This window comes from Gracilinanus agilis, chromosome 2, assembly GCF_016433145.1.
Source record: "Gracilinanus agilis isolate LMUSP501 chromosome 2, AgileGrace, whole genome shotgun sequence".
Classification (NCBI taxonomy): Eukaryota; Metazoa; Chordata; class Mammalia; order Didelphimorphia; family Didelphidae; genus Gracilinanus; species Gracilinanus agilis.
Window position 1 is genome coordinate 24,356,115 of NC_058131.1, and position 25,514 is coordinate 24,381,628.

Genomic DNA, 25,514 nt, shown 5'->3' on the forward strand with positions numbered 1-25,514 from the left:
AAATGAGTGTTTTTGTCACCAATCTGACAAATAAAGAAAATAACACAAAACATACACATTCTTTTGGAATGGGATGGGATGAGATGAAGAAGAGAAGCTCCCAGTGCATGAGTGGCTACTAAAATAGCATACCATGCACAGTAGGAAGTAGCCTAGGGAATGAAAGCTTGTATTTCATTTATCTATCAGTAATCAAGAATCTGAAGTAGGCTTACTAAAAAGTGGTCTTATCAAAATGGAAACACATTGGGTATAGCCCCGGTGATAGACTTGGGAATCTTTTGTACAATGAGAGATGTAGTTAATACTTAGGAGGCTCATCTCTAGAATGCTGAACACAAGGAAGAAGCTGTTCATTTATCTGTTTCATAGTATCAGTTTAATGCTTGAAGGTTTCTAAAACATCTTATATATGTTATCTCATTTGATTCTAATAATGTCTCTTTGAGGAGGGATTATTATTATCTCAAGATAGCTAGATGGTCAAGTGGATCAAGTGACAATCCTAAAGTCAAGAGGACTCATTTTTCTGGGTAAAAATCTAGCCTCAGACACTTAATAGCTATGTGATCTAGGCAAGTCCCTTAAACATGTTTGCCTCAATTTCCTCATCTGTAAAGTGAGCTGAAGAAGAAAATGGCAAGCCATTCTAATGTCTCTGCCATGACAAACCAAAATGGGGACATGAATAGTCACATGACTGAAATGACCAAAAAAAAAAAAAAACAAGAACAATAATATATTATTATCCCAGTTTTGCACTGAGACTGAAAGAGATTCAGTAATTTCCTCCGGCTCAATCAACTAGTAAATATCTAAGACAGGGTTTGAATTCAGGTCTTCCTGTCTCACAGATCCAAAGTCTACCTGATCCATTTCTTAGTTGAATCTAAAATGTAAGGGGGAAAAATTCCTAACAGTCATAACTAGTCAAACATGTGTGCCTTATATTAGTGGTATTCAACAAGCCACAGGATCACTTGTTGAGCTTGTTGTAGAGCAGATTTTTCTTTGGGTAACAGTTGCACATTTTGGGTGGCTTCTGTGATCCCTACCAACTCAGAGATTCTGTCATACCGCAGTTAGGTCAACTCTCTCATTTTATAATTGAGGAAAATAATGGATAGATAGATAGGGCGTGCCATGACTTATGTCACATTTTGGAAAATATATACATATCAACTAAAATGAATCCTCAGTTAGGAATATAAGGATATGAAGAAGCTTTCATGTATAATGACCAGGACTAAGCATAAGACTAACTAGCTGGAAAAATAAGTATTGGTAATACATAGCAATGTGATTAACAATTAATGAAAATTAGTATTTTCCAAAAAATATCTACCAATAGCTACCATTTACATAGTGCTTCAAGATTTGCAAAGCAATTTGCAAATGATACTTCATTTTATTTATATGACATTTTACAGATAAGGAAACTGAGGGAGAAACTGTACTTGTCTAGAATCAGCTAGTTAGTGTCTGAGCCTGGATTTAAATTCAGATCTTTCTGACTCCAGGACCAGCCCAGAACTCTTTCCACTGCTAATTATTCAGATAATTATGTCTCTTCTTATCTCACAATGTTTTTGGGTCATGGCTCTTTTTGGTGAAACTAATAGAATGGATATTCAAGATCCAGTTTCATTCGGACCAGATTTAATTATGAATAGAAGATACATACTTCTCTGGTGGTGATCTAAGAACGTAATAGTGTGTGAAGGAAATTACTGAGGGGACTTTGATCCCAAGGATAGAATCTAAATTCTGGTTCCCTCTGGTGTCAGCAAAAAAGCCAGCAATTGAGATTATAGCGGACAATGAGGCAGGCCTAATGTCCCCTGGTGGTCCTCTGGGCACCCAGGCAAAGAAGGAAGGGTGACAGCTGGCTCACAAGGCATGGCATGTGAGAGTCAGTGGGCAGAGAGAAAGCTAGATAAACTGAGGCCAGACTGGATTTCTTGTTCTTCTACTTCTCTGTTGGAGAGACTGAGGACTACTGGCACCACTGTGATACAGAATGGGCTGACAGTCAGTTAAATGGAAGCTATATATTAATCCTTTCTTTAAAAATGATCAATGCCTTTGTTCTTTTCTCATGCTCTCCTTTCTGATTAATAAAAATATAAAAATCTATGGCCAGACACTCTATTTTAATCTTAACAATAGTGTCTCTCTGTTCTCCTCTCCCAACGTCATATCCCTGAGAATGAGGTTTCATATACTGCTAAAGGCATAATTAAGCATCCATGAACCTTGCACAAGGGGAGGGAGAAGGTGTAATCTATGATTTCAGGATATTGGAATGGAAGGGCCTAGAAATCAGAACTATTCAGCATTCCAGCAGCAGAACACTGATTAACCATGGTTTATCTGTACACTGAGAGGGAGTTGCCTGTTTACCAGATATATGCATGGGATCAAAGAAGGGGTTTGGGAATGGCATGGCAGACTCGACATCATGGTGCTGGGACATTGGGTGGTGAGCTGACAAGGCAGTAGAGTCATAGCACATAAAAAATGTAGACCAAAAAGGTGAAGAGGTAGTAGTCTCTGGACCACTCTGAGAAAGAAGTGCATCTCCCTATCACCACGAAGGAGTGTACTCCCTGAAGGTCAATATCCTCAACAATGTACCAGTGGCTCTGACCTGGTTATATCTCTGCCTATCCCTATGTGACTATGACTTTATTTGTTCCTGACCCTACTTTCTGTTTGTTGGCACATATGTGCCATGATATGTGGATCATAGCCTAGTAGTGTGACTTTGACCTTTATCCCAACTGCTATCATCTTTGCCAGTGTAACACTGTAGGAAGGACTTGATCCCCATCCACTAAAATGCAAAGAAAAGTAGAAATTGAATGTTTTTATCATACTATTTTTAACTGACATACACAGAGTATTTCATGTGCTTATAAGGGAAAATAAAATTCAAGATATTAATTCTTAAACAAACCATTTGTTAGGATGAATTCTAAAAATAAGTGGCCCCATCAGAGAAAGGTCTAAGGAAATGGATTTGAATATCTCTTTATTTAAATGCCTTGGAAGACTTCTAAAAAAGTGTCTTGAGAAAGACAATGAATAAACAGAATAGTACCTTTTCCCCCAAAAGGGAACATGGGAAGAAATAGAACAGTATGAATTGACTAGGGTGGAGATTTAGAAACCAATATTATGTCATGAACAAGAACTATGGCTCCATTTCAAGTAAAGATAGCATGGTTCCTCAGAGTCCAGCAAGAGCAACCCATTCACTGCTATGTACTATAGCAGAAAGGCCATACAAAATATACAGAAAAAATCTTCTTCTGCAGATTTATATATCCTGCCATTTCCTAGATCTCTGAAATAGACAGGGTTAGCGTATGGAAGTACCACCTGCAGATTTCTAAATGTAATCTCCTTACATATCTGTATACACTATTTTCTGGACATCTTAAAGAAGAGTTATGTTCTGTCAATTAAGATTCTAAGACAATGGAAGGTTGGGGTCAGTTGGGACAGGTATGGTTTAGGTACTGAACTACTTCAAGACAGCAACTAAGCCTTGTGGGCATCTAAAAGTTCTGTCCTGTAATATGGTTTCAAGAACAGACTTTAGCCATCATTACAAAAGCTTTATTGTCTAGGTTATTGGCAATGATATTTACTGAGATAATAGGATTTCATTACCAGAATGTTTTTTGTTCTTTGATCATAGAGATAGATGTAGAAATGGTCCACAGAGAGCATGAATCTAATGTCATCATTTTACATATGAGCAAACCAAGACCAAGAGAAAAGAACTATACCAAGTTTACAGAAGTAATGAATGTAGCAGAATTTGAACCCAGTTTTTTTTTCACTTAAGTTTCAAGCCTCTTTCTACTTCACCTTGTTACTCTTGGTCGGCAAGGACACAAGATACTAAAAAGACTTGCTATTAAATTATTAAATATCAGATTTCCACAGCCCCATGTCAAAATCTTATATTTTCATGTTACTAATTAATAAAATTGAGACACATGGATGGCACAGTATATAGAATGCCAGACCAGAAGTCAGCAAGATGAGACTTCATGAAATCAAATCTGGCCTCAGGCACTTACTAGCTCTATGACTCTGGGCAAGTCAGTTACCTCTGTTTGTCTCATTTTCCTCAATTATAAAATGAGCTAGAGAAGGAAATGGCAAACAATTCCAGAATTTTTCCTAAGAAAACTCCAAATGGGGTTACAAAGTCAGGACTGCAAAAGACTGAACAACAACAACAATTAATAAGATTAACAAAAGTATTCCTGAAAAGTAAATAACTATTCAACCAGTTTTGGTTGAAACAAAAAGGAGATAACTCCTAAATTGTATTAACAGGTAGGCCACTGGTGATGGAAATGGAGGAACAGCTGGAAAACACTAAGTCAACTGAAAGAGATCTTTAGACCATGTGGACCTCTTGGTACTCAGGCAAGCACAAAACCAGAATTTTTTTGTTTGTTTCCAGGGTTGGTTTAGTTCCAGATTCACAGCAGTGACAATAGCTCAGACACAGGGCATACTGTGCATGCAGTTCTAAGATTAGAAATAATAGTTACATTTGGCAGTTCATTATTTTCCTGCAAATCAGTTTTAAAATCCAAAATAAAATACTCCTTCGAGTATTTCAGCCTGCCATTGCTCACCACACTGGGTTTAATTAACTGCTCAGGAAATGTGCCATCAGTCCCAAATGAAAATCTCTAATAGTTGTAATTTCCCCCTTAATACAGTAAAATAGCACCTCAATTAACCAGAACTCTGTAGGGAGTGCAGAATCCCATGTATCTCTTTTTCTATTTCAGTACAAGCACTTGATAGTGGAAATGTTTATAAAATAACTAGTCTGCTTTCCTTCCTCCCTAAATGCAATCTACTGTTCATGATGAACTATTTCTATGGTGACTGAAGAATCTTATATGGCCTCAGAAGGGTGATTTTGACCACCCCTGAGCATTTTCAAGGATTATATATAAAGAAGATGCAGAATAGCTTACAAGTGCTATGCTTTCGGGTATTTTTCTGAAATCACTTCCTCCCTCTTTTTTAGAAAATCAAATCAATACCCCCATTATGTGTTTGAGCTTATCTATGATACTGTCAGAACCATGGACAGGGAATGCAATTGGTTTAGCCCTGTGGTGTAGGGAAGCTGTGTAACTGCCACAGTTGAACTACCTCTGTGATGGAAATGTTTAGGGACAACATTTCACATGGGGTATTTAAGAAGGGGGAATTTTTCTAGAAGCTGGCATATTTAAATAGGCTGGCTAGCTATTATGACTTTGGATGGCCTAAGATGTTTGGGCTAAAAATAAGACCCAAAAAGACACTGGGCTTTCTAAAGAAATTCCTTTAATGAACTCACCTCTCTATCTATGCCATATAAAATAACTGGTAGGGAAGCAGTTAGTAAAGGGTGTTGTTCACCTGAATCCTCTTCCTCAAGTGCCAGTTTGTCTTATGGAAGTTTACAATACTTTAGGGTTTCATATTTCCAGGAAGGACTGCATCTATTATGAGAATGGATTTCAGAAAGAACTCTGATTGCATTTAAGATCCTGTTATTGCTCTGATTAACTGATTTTAAAAATATGAGTTTCTTGGTTTCAAGGACTGCTTAGTTTTACCTTTGCACCCCTTCCCCCAAGAGAATTGTAAACCATAGATCCTATATAGAATTTTGTTAAATTGATTTGAGACCATTTTACCATCAAGACAATAGATAGGGGTAGGAAGAAATGATATAATCATTAATCAGGTACCTATTATGTACCAGACCATATGCTGAGAGCTTCACAAATATTATTTAATTTCATTCTCATAACAACTTTGGGAAGTAGACACTATTTCCTAATTACTAGCTGAAGAAACTGAAGGTTAAGTGAGCCGCCTAGGGTCACAGAGTTAATAACAATATGAGAATGGATATGAACTTGTCTCCCTAATCTAGGTATAGCTCTCTATCCACTGAGCCATCTGGCTGCCTCTTAGCAGCTATGTGGTAGTGCAGTGATGTTACTTATTGCCAGTGCCTATTTGCTTGAATATTGGACACTTCGTTGAGCCAAAATTGATGTTATATTTGAGTGTTTCTTCTTAACTCTTTACATGTCATGTATCCCTTTGGCATTTCTGGTGAAGCTTTTGAGCAACCTCTTTTCAGAATGATGTGTTTAAATGACTGAATAAAATGGAAAATTTTGATCTGAGGTTTGCAAAAGTAAAGATGTTGTTTTATCTCATTCAAGTTCACAAACTCACTGAAATCTATCCACAGATCCTTAGGATCCATGGAGTAAAAGACAAGACTTCTTGATATAAGAATTAGGCTTCTTCTCTTCAGTCACAGAGAACAGAATTGGGAGTGATAGAGGGTAAGGTTGCAAAAATGCAAAGTCATCCTTGGTGTCAGGAAAATCTTCTTAGAATTAGAGCTATTCCAAAGTGGAATGGATTCTCACTTAGAGGAGACATTCAAGTATAGGCTACAGGACTGATTAACAGGAGGAATTTCTTTGGAAATATAGGCTTGATTTTTTGGCCACTAAAATATTTACAGCAGTGAAATTATGATTCCAAGTATACCTGGAGTCAGGGAAATTTGAATAGCTTCATTTCCCATTAGGATTGGGAGTATCTGACCTGGATTGTAAACAAGGACAACTTATGTCACTGGAGATAGATAGGATAAACAACAGAAAGAATAAGTAAGAGTAACATAAGAGGGTGGAATATTGTCTCAGCTAATGAGACTGTAGCATCTCCATGGCTGAAAGGCTAAGGTGTTCAGTATAAAGAAGAGTAAATCTTTTAACTCAGCCTCTAGGAAATGGGACAACATCTAGAATCTCTTGGACCATTAAATACAAAATCAAATTTGTTCTTCTATTATCTCAGTTTTACTTCTATCTGTTATGTGTGGGACAATAAGTATTGATCTAATGCATGGTTTTATTTGAAGGATACTGGCAACTCTCCTTTACTTCCAGTAATTCCCCCAGTATGAGTGAGATTAATGTCTGAAATTTATAGAACTTTAGCATGGGAAAACAAAATATTATGTAGTTCAATGTCCCTCTTTTACAGTCAGCAATGATATACTATGTAGAATATTGTATTTGGAGTTGAGAAATCTAGCTTTAATCCTAGGTATGATGCTTACTATATGACATCAGAAGTTCAGAATCTTTTTCAATAAGGTTTTAATACCTTAAATAAGTGAGTAATAACACTTTTGTAGGTATGTTACAAAAAAACCTACTTAAGTAGCTAGATAATTATTAATTAATGTTATTAAATATGGCAGGCAGTTTCCTGTAATAGATAGAAAAGTAGATTTGGAATTGAGAAGACTGGAGTTCAAATCCTGCCCCAGACACCTACTCTGACAAGTAACTTTCACCTTTCTCAGTCCAGGTTTCTTCATCTGTAAAAAGGAGGAGGGTAATAATAGAATCTCCTTCAAAGAGTTATTTTGAGAATCAAATACTATATTTAAAGTATTTTGGAAAATCTTAAATATTTACATAAATGTTATGGATTTTTTTGCAAGCAAGCAAACAGAAGCCAAGAAAAATAAAATGACTTCTCCAAGGATGCACAACTTATTAGCAGTAGTCCAGATTCTAGACCACCATATATGACTCCTGGTAAAAGTCATTTTCCATTATATTGGAGATTCACATCTTTAAAATAAAATGTGGTAAACCAGCTAAAAATGCAAATATCCTGGGGCAGCTAACATTAAATTATTTAAAAATAAGTGAATATAATTTTAATAGGAATTTGTTCATTAGACACCTTTTAGCAGGACTGTAACTAAATGCTAATTCTGATCAGGCAGTATGCCACAGTGGAGTGAGATCTAGCCTCCAACTTGAAAAATTTGACTTCAATTCTCTCTGACATATATTGTCACTATGACTTTAGGCATGACACAACCTCTTTAGAGCATCAGGAAACTTTCTAAAGTAATAGCTTGCTAAGCATTTGCCAATCAACATTATTGGGGAGAATTTCCTCACCAGTAGTTTCCTAAACTAATAAAATCATGTCTTTCCCTCATCTCCCACCACCCACACCTCCCCACAAAAGATAAGTAAATATCACTGTCATTGTTTTCTCTGCTGCATCTTTTGAAATATTGGAGGATCTTGGGAAATCAGGAAGACACTGGTGTGCAGAAAAGTTAACTCTTGAAAGGGGAAGGAAGGTGTTGTTAGCAAAACTTTTGTTAATTTTGGTGAAAAATAAATAGAAGTAAATAAATCAGTAAAAGCCAGGCTCAGTGACAATCCCTCCTCCTCAGGTACCAACTCTCTAGACTCCCCAAAAGCAAGGTGATCACAGTGCCTCTTTTCCTCCAAACTAGGAGTCTACTTATCAATAAGCATCTAGGGATGTCATTCTACTCATGTGCAGCCAGTAATGGGAATAGCCCAATGCCTTGTTACCATTATTGGCTGCCCCAGAGAAGGACAATCCCAGAATCATCAGGATTTGCCATGCACTTGAGGGAACAAACAGTACCTGTCTCCTTAGATCTCTCGTTTTCTTGGTCATCTTATCAATAGCAATGTTTAGAGGATCTCCTTTTTCTTTCCTTCCAGTCTATTGAGAAAACAGAAATAATTTTCAGTTTAGAAACAAAATGGTAAAGTAGTCAAGGAGTAAGAAATATGGGAGGGGACAGGAAAATGAGTAACAGTATATAATGAATATCACAGATTATTTTCTATATGTGGTCATAGAATCAAAGGTGGAAGGATCAACATAATCTCACCCACCCCAGCCCCATCTTCCAAGTTTTTCCTCCACTCAGCCACCAAAGTGATTTTTCTAAAACATACGTATTACCATGTCATACACTCCCCTCCCCAACACACAGTGAGTACCTGTGCCTTCCTATTTACCTTCCAGATCAAACACAAACTCCTTTCTTTGGCATTTAAAGATCTCCATAATCTTGTCCATTCTACCTATCCGGTCTTTTTACACCTTATTCTATCAGGCACTATACATTCAAGCAATGTTGACCTTTTTGAAATCCTTCAAGCAGAACCCTGTATTCTTAGAATGCTCTTGCTCTCATTTTTCCATCTTAGTTCAACTGACTTCCATTAAGCCCTAATACAAATTCCATCTACTCAGAGAGCCCTTCTCTGGGCCCCCTGGATGCTAATCCTTTCACCATTTAGTGCCTTCCACCCTCTTTATAAATATCTTGTTCTCCCCCCTTTGTTTCCATGTTGCCTCCCCCATTCAAATGTAAATTCTTGAATGCAGAAATTGTCTTTTCTTTTTTACTTCTTTTATATCCCCAGAAGTTACCACAATAGCTGCCAAATATAAAGTGATTAATAAATATTTGCTGAATTAATATGACTTGACTTGACCCACCCCATACACTCCCAACATACAGATGAAAAGTATTCAGTCTCTCCTCTAGGTGCTTCTAAACACACTTGGTCTTTGTACTCAGTAGACTTGAGTTTTTCAATCTTCCTTAGGTTGTCAGAATAGTATCATGATGCTGCCAATACTAAAACCAGAGGAGCTTTCCACACCCAACAATGAGATTTCAGGGCTCCTTTTTTTTTTCAGGAAGAAAGAGCAACAGTGAGCATGAGATTACTAAAACAAATCAAACTCAGATCAAAAAGTGATTTCAGGTGAATCACCAGAGAGTTCAGAGGTTTTCAACTGCTACATCACACCCCCATATTGCAGGACTCATTCAGAAATTGAATGAAATGTTTCGCAATAAAATGAATATTAAGAACGTCTAATCTCCATCCTGCCAGGCACTGGGTATGTTAAACATGATAATAAGCTGCAAATAGCTTGAGGACAGAAGGGCAATGTTCCTTATGTCTGTAACAGGCAATAGGTACAGTGGGGAAAAAAAAGTCCCTCTCCTACTTTAAACATCTTTGCCATTGGGAGATCAGTAAAACTGATTCCCATTTTTGAGGAAAGGAGTGTGTGTTGGGTAGTAGGGAGAGGAGAAAGGGAGGCAGGAAGCAGAAAAGCTAGCAATTCCCTATCAGTTTAAAAAGGAAACAAAAAAGAATTTTTAAAAAATTTTCCAGAGATAAAAAGCTTTAAGAAACTTTACTGGTGACATTATCTTTCTGTTAAAAGAAAATTGTTTTCTAAAGCTTTATCAATCTCTCTGTATATCTAAGCTCATGTTTGACAGTCATTTATCAGAAACTGCAATGATTTATCTGTAAGCAATGAGGGTGGCTGTCCAATTCCTACCCCTAACTCCTTCTTCATTTTATGTATTATACCTGCAAGGAGTGAAGTCAGTTTCCATATTATCAATTGTGCTTAATGGCATAATATGTTTCTGAAGAGTTACATTTAAAATTCATTCACGACAGGATTCTAAATGTTCTCTTTTCAGTAATGGCATCTCAGATACATGAAGCTTCTTTATCAGATCTCAGGAGCCAGATTTGAAATTACCATCCTTCTTAGGAACTCAAATTAGCAAGTTGTTTGTTATTTTGTTTTATTTTGTTTTAAATCAGAACAAATGCTTAACCCATAATCTCTTTGCAAGCCAAAGCTGGTATATGGTAGGGGGAATCTGTTTGATCATTCAAGACTCCATGAACCCCTGTTATCTTTTTTTCCCATTGACATCTAGAAGATCTTTACTGCTTTTCCCTTTAAATATGTGTTATTAATGCTTTTGTTTTCCACACTGAAGTCATTTCCAGATAAACTCCCCACCAAAATGAGTCCTCCCTTGCAGCAAAGAAAAACAGTTAACCAAAACAAATGAATAGGATGATCCCATGTGACAGTGTGCACACTCTTATTACACACCCATAGTCCCCTAATTCTCTACTGAAGGGGAAAGATGTTTTTGCTCTATTTTCTTTTTTTGTATAGATTCATTTTTTATTATATACTCAGGAACCACCAGAGAAGTGTGCTCTCTCCAGATACCTATCCTATCTAAGGTTCTAGTCATCTCCTTGACTTCTTTCTTATTTATTATTTTTTCATTAGATTTATCTAGTTCTGAGAGGAGAAGATTAAAATTCATCACAATTATTATTTTGGAATCTATTTCCATCTGTATTTCACTTAGTTATTCCTTTAAAAATCTGGGTGCTTTAACATTTGGTGCATACAGGTCCAATATAAATAATGCTTCATTATCCATAGTAACCCCACTTCAACATAATATAGTTACTCTGTTCATCCTTTCCAATTATATCCATTTTATCCCCAACTCTGTCAAAGGTCATGATCACAACTCCTGACTCTTAGCAATTCTACTTCAGCTCCTCACTTTCACTCAATCTTTTGTCTCTCATTTTCATGTGTTTCTTGTAAACAACACATTGTCAGGTTCTGGTTTTTAATCCTTTCTGCTATCTATTTTCTTCCTATGTATGAATTCATTTTTAATACTCTCAATGTCATAGTTACTAGTTGTGCATTTCCATCTACTTCATTCCTCCTCACTGATTTTCCCCTTCTTCCTTTCTTTCTGCCATATCCCTTATCAGAAATCCAATTTCCTTTGACCAATACCTTTCCTATTCACATCTCTTCACAAAAAATCTCCCCTTGTCCTCTCTTTGCCCTTCTAGTTTCTTAATGGCCTACCTTTCCAGAGGTCATTCACTTATTACTTCCCCTTACCTTTTAATTCTTATTCTAGCCCCCTTTCCAAAAAGTCCTTCCTTATCTGCCAGTTGTGTCCTCCTACTTCTTGATTAACTTACTCTGCACCATATCCTCTTCCTCTCTTGATCTGAACTTCTCTCTAGGTATCTTTTCCTTCTCTCCCTTTTTTTATCCCCTTGTCCTCTTGTCTCTTAATCCTCTTCCTTATTTTATTCCTTAAATCCCCAAGAGGACTGACTCCTAATCCCTCTTTTTTCCTGTCCCTCTTCCTTCATGTTTCTCTGAACATTAAGAAAAATTTACCCTTTTAATTGTTTATGTTATTTTCTCCTTCATATCAGGTCTGATGAGAGTTGGGTTCTAGTACACTCAACATTCCACACCCTTGTCAACTTTTCTTTTGCAGTTCCCTCACTCATTCCTCTTCCATAAAAGATAGTCATTCCATCCTGTCTCCTCCTAATCTATTCTGCTAACATTTCAGTTAATTTAATTATATTCCGTCAGCCTTAAGTCTTCTTCCTTCCATTCCTGCCATCTTCAAAATGCCCAGACAAAGATGCCATTCCCAGGAGTCATAGATGATATCTTCCTATACCAGAATCAAACAATTTGCCTTTTAGTATTCCTTACGATTAATCTTTACCTTTTTATGTTTCTTATATATCAAATTTTCTGCTGAATTCTGGATTTTTCTACAGGAATAGTTGAAACTCTTTTAATGTGTAAAATATCCCCTTTTTCCCTTTTATAATCGTGCTCATTTTTGCTGGATATTATTCTTAGTTGTAAACCTAGTTCTTTTGCTCTGTGAAATGCTGCCTTCCATGTCTTGTGTTCTTTTACTGTTCTGGCTGCTGTCTTATGTATCCTGACTATAGCTCCACAGTGTCTATTTCCCCTAACCACCTTGTGTTTTTTTTTCTCCTTAACCTGGTTGCTATGGAACTTAACAATGATGCTCCCATGAATTTTCATCTTTGGGTCTTTTTGGGGTAGTGATCAGTTGATTCTTTCAATATCTATTTTACTCTCTGATTCTAAAATTTCTGGGCTGTTTTCCTTGCTGATTTCTTGAAGTATAGTGTCAAAAATATTTTTTAAATAACTTTCTGAGAATCCAAATATACTTATATTGTCTTTTAACTTATTTTCCAGGTAAGTTGTTTTTTTCATATTTTTCATATTTTCTTTTATTGCTCCATTCTTTTTATTTTGCTTTATTACATCTTGTTGTCTTACAAAATTGTTTCCCCTTACCTAGTTTTAATTCTTACTGCATTATTTCTTCTGTAAGTTTCTGGATTTCTTTTTCCATTTGGGTGATCTTTCATATTTTTCTTGACTTTCTAACCTTGCTCTTATCTTTTTTCTAACTTTTCTCCACCTCTCTCATTTGTTTTTTGAGGTTTGTTTGTTTGTTTTAGCTCTTCCAAAAGCTATTTTTGACCCTGTGGCTACTAATTATATTTACTTTCTGTTTTTGAAGTAGGTATTTTTATTTCACTGTCCTTTGAGTTTGACCCAAGGTCTTCTCTGTCCCCATAACAAATTTTTTTTCTCTTTGACAATTTTTATTAATTAATTTATAAAAATTTTGGCAGCCAGGCCAAGAGACTTAATTATTTACTTTTTTCTATAAGTCTCATTGTTCTTATTGTGTTGATGCATTTTATCTCAAGTTTCATGATTTTTTGTGTGTATGTTTGCTATTTTTCCTGGGTCCTATTTAGTTACTGCAATTTTTGTAGTCCAGAATCTGACATACTCCCTGACCCCTTTCTGGAACTGCTTTGTAGATCTCCTCTGTTTGTTTCGTTCCTGTCCCACAAATTCTATGGAAGTGGGGCTGAGGCCATGGAAATTAGAAACCTTTCTCCTTACTTATCCATAATTGTTAAGTTTCACTCCAGAATTCTCTCTGTCTTTGCAGCTTTTAGAAATTAATTTTATAGAATTATTTTTGGTTGTTTGTGGAGTGTTTAGGAGTGCAAGGAAACCTCACTCTACTATCTTCTCATATTGCATTTTCTTCATCTGTTTTCTTTAGTATAGATTGGTAATTATAATTGTTCAATGTTTATTTTTTAGTCTTTTATTAATCTCTTTTTATTTTATTAATGAATTTGTTATTTTGAGTACTGCTCTTTGGATTTCATTTCTCCCTCTATCAGTTAAAACAATCCTTAGGTATTCCCCTAAATTCTTTGTATTCATCACTTTTCACAAATATTATGTCACTATTTTTTTAGTCTTTCTTCATACCCCCAGTACTTTGAACAATGCCTGTATCCACAATGATAATTAAGTCATTTAACTTCTATCAATCTAGAAAACAGGAAAGCTGGACTGGATCTCACAGAAAGTTCCTTCCAATTCCAATTCCAATTATTCCTCTATTCAAATTCCTCTACCATCTTATTTTCAACATACTGTAATTAATGAACAACTACTCTGTCTTCAGTTTTATTTGACTACCAAGGATGCTACAACAAAGGTTGCCCTGAAAATTTTAGTATCTGATTCCATATGAAGTCGCTATCTTTATAGATGGCCTATTCCTAAAGAAAGTCTGATTTTTTTTTAATTTTATATATTTAAGTTGGCAAACTCAACAATTTAGAGATTACTGACTTCCACTTAGGCCCTTTGGCTATAACTGGTGTACCATTGGACAGGCATCTTGGATCATGTGGGATATAGAGGGTCCATCATGGAATGGGATGTTCTCATAACTGGTTAATTTTCCCTGATTCCAGCTCTTTATGTAGAAAATGGAAAACCACTTTTGGACACGGGAATTCTTTTCACATGTAAGTTGGTTCTGATTATCATTGAGGTCCCTTCCAACTTTTATCTTAATGATTTTGTAAATTTGCTATGGGCTGTTTTTTTGTTATATATATATGTAACATATACATGTATGTATATATTATATATGTATAATTTAACATCATAAGTTTCCGCCAAAGTTCCTGTCCAGTGCCACAATGTGGTATGGAAGGCTCCTTGACTTATTGAGGGCTATATCATCAGACTACGAACTCTGGGACTATTAAACCAAACAAGTTGTAAGTACAAAGATGAGCTTGATGAAATGCAATTCCTTTTCATTTAACTAATATTAATTCAGCATCTGCTGCTAAAAGTCAGGCATCACGATAGTTCATTGAGGGAGATTTGTTAAAAAAAATGAGACAATTATGACTCACAAAGAGCTTACATTCTACTTGAAGAAATTAAAAAAGGGAGCCTTCCATAACATATTGAGAAATTGGAGGAAAACTTCAGTGGAAAATTATTGTGCTAAATTATATATATATATACATATATATATAATAATATTGTATATATATATAACAAAAAACAGATCCAGTAGGAAATCCACAAAATTTCAGAACAATAGAGACTATAAATAAAAGGCAATTAGTGAGAAAGACACTAGCAGATAGACGGAATGCAAAAAAAAAAAAAAAGAATGAATAAAATGATGCCTGAATTTTTTTTAACCTTTACCTTCTCTTTTAGAATTGATATTAATTATCAGTTCCATGGCAGAAAAGATAAGGGGCAAGCAAGTGGAGTTATGTGACTTTCCCAGGGACACACAACTAAGAAATGAATGAGGTCAGGTGTGTACCCAGGACCTGCCACCTCCAGATCTGATTCTCTATCCACTAAGCCACTTAGCTGCCTCCTGAGCTTCATTTGGAAGTAAAGGAGAGCATTCCACCCATGGGCAGTGGCCCATTGGAAAGAGCAAAAGCTAATTTCGCTGCATCTCAGGGTACAGGAAGAGGATTAGTGTCCAATGAGATTAAATAGGAAGGACCAAGATTGTTTAGGCCTTCAACAACATCATAATGAAGTATAGAGAGAGCATGACTTGACTCAGGAAGACCAATCCTTCTCCTGATACATACTGACTAACATATTCTGGACAAGTCACTTAATCTTTCTCTGCCCTAGGTTAAGTTGTAGAGATGGTATTGATCTGCTTTAGTAGCAAACATCAATGAAATAACAGGTACTGGTTCAAAAAATTAAAAAAGAAAACAAGGAAATGGGTACTATACAAGAAAATGGAGAAGAAAAAATGAATCTCTCTTTTCAAAGAATTTTTATTCCAGGGGGAGAAACATGTGCATATAAAGTAATCATACAACATATATATTCTCTATGGGCAAGAATTATGAGTTTCTCTTTTTTTTTTACTTCTTTTCATAACTTCAGAGCTTACACATTGCCTAGCACTTAAATATCTGTTGTTACACACGTTAAATCTATAACAGATTGCTTACTATCTCAGGGAGGGAAAAAGAGAGTATTTATTACTTAAAAGAATAAAAGTTAGTTTTACATATAATTGGAGAAAATAAAATAGTATTTAAAATAAATATTTGTTGACTGATTACTACAAAGTAATGCCACAATTTAAATTAAGATAAACTGAGGCACAAAGTTCTGAGGACAATTGATTTATTAGTGAAAAATGAATTTTCCAATAAAGAGGATCTTAGATGCCTTATCACCAAATCCCTGAGGTTGCTTTTAGAGATTATTTTGTAGGAAAAAAAAGGAGTATCCACAGTGAAAGGTCCCAACATAAATGGGGAAAACAATATGATTGACTGGAGATTGGGTATTCAGGGCTGGTAACTACCCTTTACTTCCATCTCACTGATGATTGATTGTGTCCACCTACAAGGTTAGTTAGTGGTACATGGATAACAAACCAGACTTCCTCAAAGGACAGAGATAACAGATTAAACTCCCTTGAAGGACAACTAATGGGACAGAGATAACAGATTTCCTTGACATAAGAATAGATCATTGAATTCACAGAAAAACTGAATTTCTTAACTTAACTTGGAGGCAATAAAACATGACTTGTGCAGTAACAAAAATGTCAGTGGTGATACAGAATGAAATCAATTATGAAGCAGAACCAATTTGATTTTTTTCAGTAATTTGCGTTCAGAAGTAATAACTATTGGGAGGAGGAAAGGGGACAAAGAGGAATCCCTTAAGCTGAACCTTACAGGTAGCGAGGAACTTGAAGAGATCAAGATGAGGAGGGGAACATGCCAGTACAGGGGTAAAGAGGCAGGAGGCAAAACATCTAGTGTGGAAAAAGGCAAGCAAGAATTTTAATTCTAATACAGTGCGCTGGATGGGTAGTAATGGGTAATCAACCTAAAAAGGTTTCCTGTAACTAGGGCTGTGAATGTCAAACAGAGGAGGCTGTATTATAGCTTAAAGGCAAGAGAGTCACTGAAAAGTCATTGAGGGTGAGAGAAATTCATCTCCTGAAGATCAGATTTTTTGGTGGGGAGAGGGACACAGCAACTCATAGAGTATGCTTACTAAGTTGTGGAGGAGTTAAGGAAATAATTACACCAGTAAAACCATTGGTCTTAGAATTATTGATATTAAAAATAGAAAGGAACAAAATGCTTCTGTTTTAACAGGAACAGGGAGACAGCATGCATTCTGATAAACAGATGTAGAAAGCAGAAATGGAAAACGTGGATATCATCACTGTGTCTCCATGCCTTTGTGGGGTTTGTCCAGTCTCTCCATGTTTAACGTGCTTTCTTGTCTTATCTGACTCTTAGAATCTATGCCTTGCTTCAAGGCTCAGCTCAAGTACCATGCAATGAAAGAGACCTGTCCTTATCCCCACCTTGTCCCTTTCTTTGTTTGATCCTCCCCCAAAGATTTATGAATTTTGTATACTCTTATCTTTAATTGTGCTGCCTCTTCCCTTCCCCCAGCAGAATGAATCCCCTTGAAGTCAGGGGCTGGTTCATTTTTGGCTTTATATTCCCAAAGCCCAGCATAGTCTCTGGTATCTATTTAACTGTATGTGGCATCTATATATGTAAAGACAGAACTTAATAATTATTTTTGTGAATAAGTGAATGGACACATACTTAGAAGTATGATTACTTTATTCTGTTTCCATTTGGATATAAAATTTCTTGGTTTCATCTATCATCCATTGATGTCTAAATGTTATTTGAGGACCTTCTGTGTTCAGAGTAGTACTTAAGAAGTGCTTTATCTAGCTCAACCCATCCATAGTTTCTTATCCTGTGAAATTCTTGCCAATATCCTTTCACAAAAGCTTCTAGTCTGTTCCTTGAACACTGGAAAAGAAATTCAGACTTGGAGAAGCAATATCTTCTCTTTTTAATTTAGTTTTTAAGCCCTCACCTTCCACCTTAGAATTAATACCGTATATTTGTTCCAAGGCAGAAGAGCAGTAAGGGGTAGCCAATAGGGGTTTAGTGACTTGCCCAAGGTCACAAAGCTAAGAAGTCTCTGGGGTCATATTGGAACCCGGGACCTTCCATATCTAGGCCAGGTTCTCAATTCTTTGAACCTCCTAGCTGCCCTCTAATTTATTGTTTATAGATGATTTAAAGATGGTCATTATTAGCATCTTCTGTCCTCTTTTTCTATTACTTCTGAAACAGCAGAAAAAAGGACTAAGAACCATTTGGAATTTACTTATTTATTTTATTTCATGAGTTGCCATAATTAAAGTATTCATTATCACATGCTCAGCACTACTACGCTAAATCTCATTAATCTTGTTCATAAGACTTGAGAGAAAAGTATCTGAGTATCAGAATATCTGAGCCTCTTCAGTAGTTGTCCTATAAAATACTCTACTGTATTAGAATCTGTATGCACAGAGGTTCCCTGATGACATTAACATTCTGTGTCATTTTGGTTGCGGAGAATCTGTTTATGGAACATTCGTAGTTCTGGGCTTCTCTATCTCTCAGATCTGGGTTTCATTTTTTGACCCAAAGCACGCCAAGGTGAATTCTTGGTTTTCAAGAAGCTATAGTTAAGAAATCTCGACCCAGCACGTGGGCTCCAGAAACATGGGGTCAGAATATTCACCCTGCTTACTTCATATATACTCCTTCAAAATCTAGTTCATGTGATATCCTATGTTAGATTTTTGCTATTTTCCCACCGTTCACTATCAAAAAAAATAAATTATGGCTCTGTCTCCTTGAAATTCTATGGACTTACAGATATATTTGTTTGATACACATATTACTATTTATAGCTATATTTACTTATCTCTATATATGTTATATTTCTAAAGTAGGACTATAAGCTCCTAGAAGGCAGAAGCTGTTTCATTTTGTCCATTCATTGATTCATTCCCATTTGGTAATGTTTATTCATCCTAGGGGTAGTTACATTCTAAAAAGTCAGGAATTCTTGGCCCAAATGGATTAAATTTGAATGAGAAAATTAGAGTCATTGTGATGGGCCATTGTGGGAAATATGTTTATCCTGGGTGGAGGGGTCCTGTTAAGACAATAGAAGTGGGCAATTTTTACTGCCATTAAGAACTAGATTTGAGGTCTTCTTCAGACACTCACTCTAGGACCTTAAACAAGTCACTTAACCTAGCTGTGCCTCAACTTCCTTATCAGTAAAATGCATATATTGCTAGGATCTTTGCTACTTGTCTTCTCAGTACCAGCAACTCTCTAAGATCATGAGTTACACAGCAGATATAAAACATCGTTTCTAAGGGGAGTCCCTCTCATTATTTCATTTCTGATGATCGATCTAGTTGGTTTTTTGTTTGCTTGTTAGTTTTGCCATTTATTTATCAGGCACTCTCCTAGGTGCTGAAGAGATGAAGATAAATGCTCCTGCCCCAACTGAGTTTACATTCTATTCATTCTGCCACCTTGGTGAAATTATTTCTCATCTCTGGGCCTCAGTTTTATCATTTGTCCAATGAGCAGACTGGATTAGATCCAATTAATTACCTTCTCTGAGGCTCCATTTCTTCATCTCTCCAATGAGCAAACTGAACTAAGGACAAGCTAAATCTCTTGTCTAGGCTGATGAGGATTGACTACAATGAGAGCTAAGGTATTTATTTAGATCTAGATTCTCAAATTCTCTGGGAGGGCTGACTCCTGGGATCCATTCATTCCCCCTGTCATTTCCAACTGTCCAGCCTTTCTATACTCTCTTTTCTCTGAGCTAGCTGTTTAGCCCTCCCTTCTTTTTACCCCTCAGAGCAAGAGTCTGTAATAGGAAAAGCCATTTAATAAACGCCATTATTAAAAAAGATAGGCAAGGATATGCCTTCCTTTTGCTTCAGGCTCCTCTCTGAGTTGCCATCTGTTGAGATGTGGAAGTATATGTTTATTAAACTTTATTTGTTTTAGTCTTTGAGCATTATTTTACCAAACACATTCTGCAGCCACTCCATGGCGAGAATTGATGAGAGGGAAAGCATAGTGGCTCCCATTTGGTATTCTTAAACGTTTCCCTCCTCACCAGCCCCCTCTCCATCAGTCCCCAGGTTGTCATTCCAAGACTTCTTTGTCAATATGTCAGAAGTCATCAAAGATGCCTTCGTGTTACCAATTTGCCCTTAGATTCAGAAATTGAAAATGAAACATGCATTTGAATGAAAAAAATTACCTTTTGGCCTACAATTGAATTTCTGATTTCCAGATTTTCCCCCAGTGGCCCTTTCTGAAAAGTTAAGAGCCTTCTGCTTTGAGGAGAGTAGAAATTTCTTTTTAGTGTTATTATTTTAGCATACATCACCTCTTTGAAAAGGAAAACAGGAGGGCAATGCACAGTCTCCATTCTGTGCAAAGTAATGCCCTGATCCATCCCCCAGAATTACGAGCCATAAAAAGAGATGGTGATTGATTTTGGAGTTGTTGAAGAAGGTTTGGGGTTTCTCCACAACCTGGCTCCCTCCCCTGCTCTGAAGCACGCACTAGTCAATACATACAATCTCTCTCAGAATGAAAAAAAAAATCAAGAAACCCTCTGAGAATAGAAAACCTTCTGCCCTAATTCTTCATCTGATCTGTTTTCATATTACCGTTTTTGTGATACTAATAGGAACAAAGCAGTGTGGCATAATGGATAATGTCACAAGGCCATCACAGTCTGAGCCTGTCTACTCATGCTCATCAGATCATAGATTTGGAACAGGAAGGAACTTTGAAGCAATCTAGTCATTTTAGACATAAGGGAACAAAGCTCGTGGGCATTAATGGATTTGGCCTACATATGTAATAGAATAAAAAATAGAATTTGAACCCAAGTCCTCTGACTTCAAAAGTTATTCTCCTTCACCGATGCCCCCTTATCCATTATTCCTGTTGACTCGTTCTCTCTTCTAGTCATGTCCTCTTTGGTGTTCAATATATACAATAGTTATCTTGCCCCTATTGCCTATTGTTTGGTTATAGGGGGAGCTAACAATTCCGACATTGGTTTTAGGAAGGGAGAAATCACAGTCCCTTCACTCTATTAATTGTTTGTTTTCTATATGAGTTTGCATGTTGTCTCTCTCAGTAGACTGTAAGTACTGTGAGGGCAGGGACTGTCTTTTGCCTCTTTTTATAGCCCAGTGCCTGGCACATGAAAGGCACTTAACGTATGTTTGTTGATTGACAAATGGATAAGATGGGTTTTTATTATCCTAAGGCAGTGATTCCCAAAGTGGACACCACCGCCCCCTGGTGGGTGCTGCAGCAATCCAGGGGGTTGGTGATGGCCACAGGTGCATTTATCTTTCCTATTAATTGCTATTAAAATGAAAAAAAATAATTTCCAGGGGGCTAAGTAATATTTTTTCTGATAAGGGGGCGGGAGGCCGAAAAAGTTTGGGAACCACTGGCCTACAGCTATATCCAGCTGTTCATGACTCCTTGAAGTTTTCTTGGCAGTGATAATTGCCTGACTTGCTGTTACTAAGACAGAAAATAAGGGTTAAAACAACAACTATAGGTAAATTAACCTTGCAATCCAGTATTATGGCCCCTGCTAGTCTGGGCAGACTTCTTGGAGGAGGTGACTCTTCCTTTGACCTTGGAAGGATGTGTGTCCCCCAATTTGTCTGGACTGAGAGACAGCCACGGGAGGCCAAAGCTGAGGTTGCTCCCTAATCCCGATCTCCCTTCTCCCTCCCCAGAGCTGGCCACTGGAGCTGCTTATTGATCACCTTCAGAGAAGAGGGCTCTGGCAGGCTCCAGGGATGCTTTTGAGATGCTGATCCTTTTAACAGGAGCTGAGCTGGTTGGTGAATTTGGACTCAAAATGAAATAGAGCCAGAGCTGAGCTGGGCTGCTATTTAAAACACAGTCCAAGGGGATTCGAGCTTCCCTTCTGCTGGGGCAGAGACTTCACCTGCCAGAGGAAGGGCACGTTGGAGTAGCTGGCCAGACTAGACATCCCCCTTACTCCCCTCCCCTACTCAGAGAATGGTCACAGGACTAATTCATTAAGTTTGTCTGCAATCATTAAAGATTGGGAGATGGAGTGGATTCAGGGTGGCACCGGTCTCCCTTAAGGATGAGATGGGTCAAGGTATGGGTGACCCAGGCAGCATAATTGCTGATCATGGCACCTCTTGAAAAAAAAGAATTTTTTGTAAAAGGATGACTTCTTGCTCCTGCTCTCACATCCTTGTCTTGAACCTCAGTTTTATAATCTGTAAAATGGATATAGTGCAATGGTGCTTAGCCTTTTTTTTTGTAAACAAGTGTGAAAATATTGGTAAGATGCTGAGCATACCACCTGGAAAAAAGTAGGTGCTGAAGAAATGCTTATTTCCTTCCCTTTTCCAAGACCCCTCTGGAAACTGGTAAAGGCTCTGGTCTCCTCAGGATAATAGTTTTTAAAGGTGTAAAATTCAAAAGGGTCACAAAGGAAACCACTTGTGCTGGCAGATGTTTATGTGTTTGTGTGTGTGTGTGTGTGTGTATATATGTACATATATATAAACATATATATATATATATTTTATTTATTTGCTTCACAAAGCCTTTCCTATTTCTTCTCAAAGGTTAGTGCCCTCCCTCCCTCCCAAACTCCCTTGTAATTAACTCCTTGATGTATGTATGTATGTGTGTCTATGTGTATGTATGTATATACATATATATACATATATATATACATATATATTTATGCTTTATAAATATATCTTCCCCTCCCTCTCTTAGGATGTAAGCTCAGTACCAGGGAGTGTTTCTTTGTATTTGTGTCCCCACTGGGCACCTGGCACATTGTGGGCATGTAATCTATGTGCTGACTGATACTCCCTTTATACGTTTATTATTATGTAGACACATGCGTATGTTTATGCATTTGTACATACATGGTACCCCAAAATTTTCAGTGACATGTTCAGTTATTAAAAGCTTAAAACTGCACCAAGACTTTTGGGACACCCTTTATAACATACTGATCTACAATATTTGATATATTAGGAGAGCCGGCCTGGTGTCAGGAAATCTCTGATTCAAATACAGCAGTAATAACTTACTAGCTGTAGGTCCCTGGAGAAGTCTCTTAACCTTGTTTGTCTCAGTATTTTTTAATCTGCAAAATGGGAATCATAATCCCATCTACCTCCCAGAGTAGTTGTGAAGATGAAATGAAGTCATCACTGGAAATTGCTTAGCACAGTGCTTGGTGCTTCCTCAGTGCTATACAAATGATAAAGATGATGCTTACCGGGGGAGCCCCATTAAGGCCAGGTCCTTCTAAGTCCAAACTTGAGTGTTTTTATGGGACCATATAACTTCTCATCGTAGATATGTGATTGTACACTTAACGTGTGGATGGGCATGCAGGAAGCAGAGTAGGCAGAGCATCTCTACTTATCATCCACTTCTGTGGAGAGAAAGCCCACCATAGAGCCAGGGAGACTTGAAGTCTGCCATCTCAGCCCATGCTGGTTAGGGGGTTCTGGGAAAATCTCATCACTTCTAGGTTCTCTAGGCACCTCTTTTAAGACATGAAGTTGTAGAAAGGAGCCAATTGCTAGATGGATGGCTGAATGTGCATGCACATATATACATATAGAAACACACAAAAATACACATGTACATTTATACACATGCATATGCCTAGCACGTGTGTACATGTATACCTATGTGGTACAGAAAACTAATACACTGTGGAAAGTTAATATTAGTTTGTGCCACTTTTTGGCCCCCTAAATAAACTTTTGATTTTAAAGCTAATTATGTTTGATTTTAGGGCTGAATCTGGAACTGGATCTCCCTGAGGCTATGGATAGAGTCCTCTCTCCTTTTGTCTGCATCCTTTGTCTTTGATAAAGACTGGCCCAATAGAGACCAGTTCTTGTTTGATCTGTAAATAAGGATCCTCAGGTAATGAGGTTAGCTAGCCACCATACTGGGAAACACAAGTGCTGAGCCTCCATTCTAAATGTAGCACAGTTATTTCTGGTGTCCAGAAGATCCACCTCTGGTCATGATTGAGGTCTGGGTCCTCTGATCATACCCACTCAGGAAAGGGGCATCACAGAGAGCATAAATTGAGGGAGGGGACAAGAAATCAGTCTTTTCCCCTGGAACTCAGGAAGGCTAAGTTGGGTGCTGACTTAACCTGCTCATGAAGGAATCTGTAGCTGAGCTTCATTATCTCTCTCTCTCTCTCTCTCTCTCTCTCTCTCTCTCTCTCTCTCTCTCTCTCTCTCTCTGATTCTCTCTTTTTTCTCTCTCTCTTTTTCTCTCTCTCTTCTCTCTCTCCCCCTCTCTCTCTTTCTCTCTCTTTTTCTCTCTCTTCTTTCTCTCTCTCTTCCTCTCTCTCTCTCTGATTCTCTCTCTGTCTCTCTCTGTTTCTCTCTGTCTCTCTGTCTCTCACACACTTTTAAAAAATTATTTAATAAATGATAATTGTAAAATTAAGACAGTCTCCAGAGAACTTTAATCATAATTATATGTAGTCATACATAATGTAACTATATGTGCATACTATATTAATGTATATATATAGTGGTGTACACACAGATTTGTGTGTGTGAGATATGTGTATTCATATACATATTTTGTAGTCTTAGAAAGTAGAAAGTCAGTGTTTTGGGATAATTTTGTTCTTTTGTGTTTATATCCCAAAATCCTGGCATGATGCCTAGCACACAACAAGCATATAATAAATACTTGATTTTAAATAATTCCTGACTCCAAGATTAGTTGGCCTTTTATAAATGACACTGTATCTATAGAAGTAGAAGTATAACATTATTCTCACATTTGAGATAATGTGATATGGTAAAAAAAAAAAAAAAAAAAAAAACTCAACCTGGAATCAGAAGGATAGAAGAATCAAAATGAAGTTTCTGTGAAAGAAGAGGCCTTGCTTACAGAAGACAGAGAAAAGAATCTGGAATCAAATCCCAATTTGGGATTAACAAACCATAGGGCTTTGGGCAAGTCACTGACACTGAACTTCCTCATGTGACAAAAGAAGGAGTTGGACTCAATAGACTCTAATATCCCTTCCCATCTCTAAATCTGTGACTAAAGATCTATCATCTTTGTACTGAGGCTTTGTTTTAACTATGAGGGGCCAGAAGTAGTCAAGATAGATGGGAAAAGTATACGTATTGAAGAGAGGACAGTAGGGAGTCACAGGAAATTTGGGGAGGATCCAATAAATGTAAATAACAATACAAAGATTTTTGCCCTCAGACTCCTTGAGGGCAAAGACTATTTCACTTTGGTTTTGTAATCTAGGACTGAGTATAGTATCTGACACATACAGTAAGTCACTGCTAACTGAAATGAATTGAAATGAGTTGAATTCAATGGAATTGCAATTGAGTTTTGGCTTCTCTGAAAATGGATGTAAAATTATGGGAAGGAAGGGAGACCCAAACCCTGGAGCACATAAACCAATTCTTACTCTTGGGACACCTCTCATGAACATCATTTGCAGGGTTCGTTTCTTAAGAATTCCAATTTTTTTTGGAAATTGCTATCTGTGACATGGGCTGAGCTGGAAGGATCTGC

At 37.1% G+C, this 25,514-nt stretch overlaps 1 protein-coding gene across 1 annotated transcript in view; it reads right to left on the reverse strand.

The window, feature by feature from the left end:
* CTNNA2 (catenin alpha 2) overlaps positions 1 to 25,514 on the reverse strand; it is a 1,353,633-nt gene that overhangs the window by 372,366 nt on the left and 955,753 nt on the right. Inside the window, exon 7 of the mRNA XM_044659266.1 lies at positions 8,551 to 8,631. Coding sequence (XP_044515201.1) covers positions 8,551 to 8,631 — 81 coding nt within the window. The remainder of the gene's footprint in view (positions 1 to 8,550; positions 8,632 to 25,514) is intronic.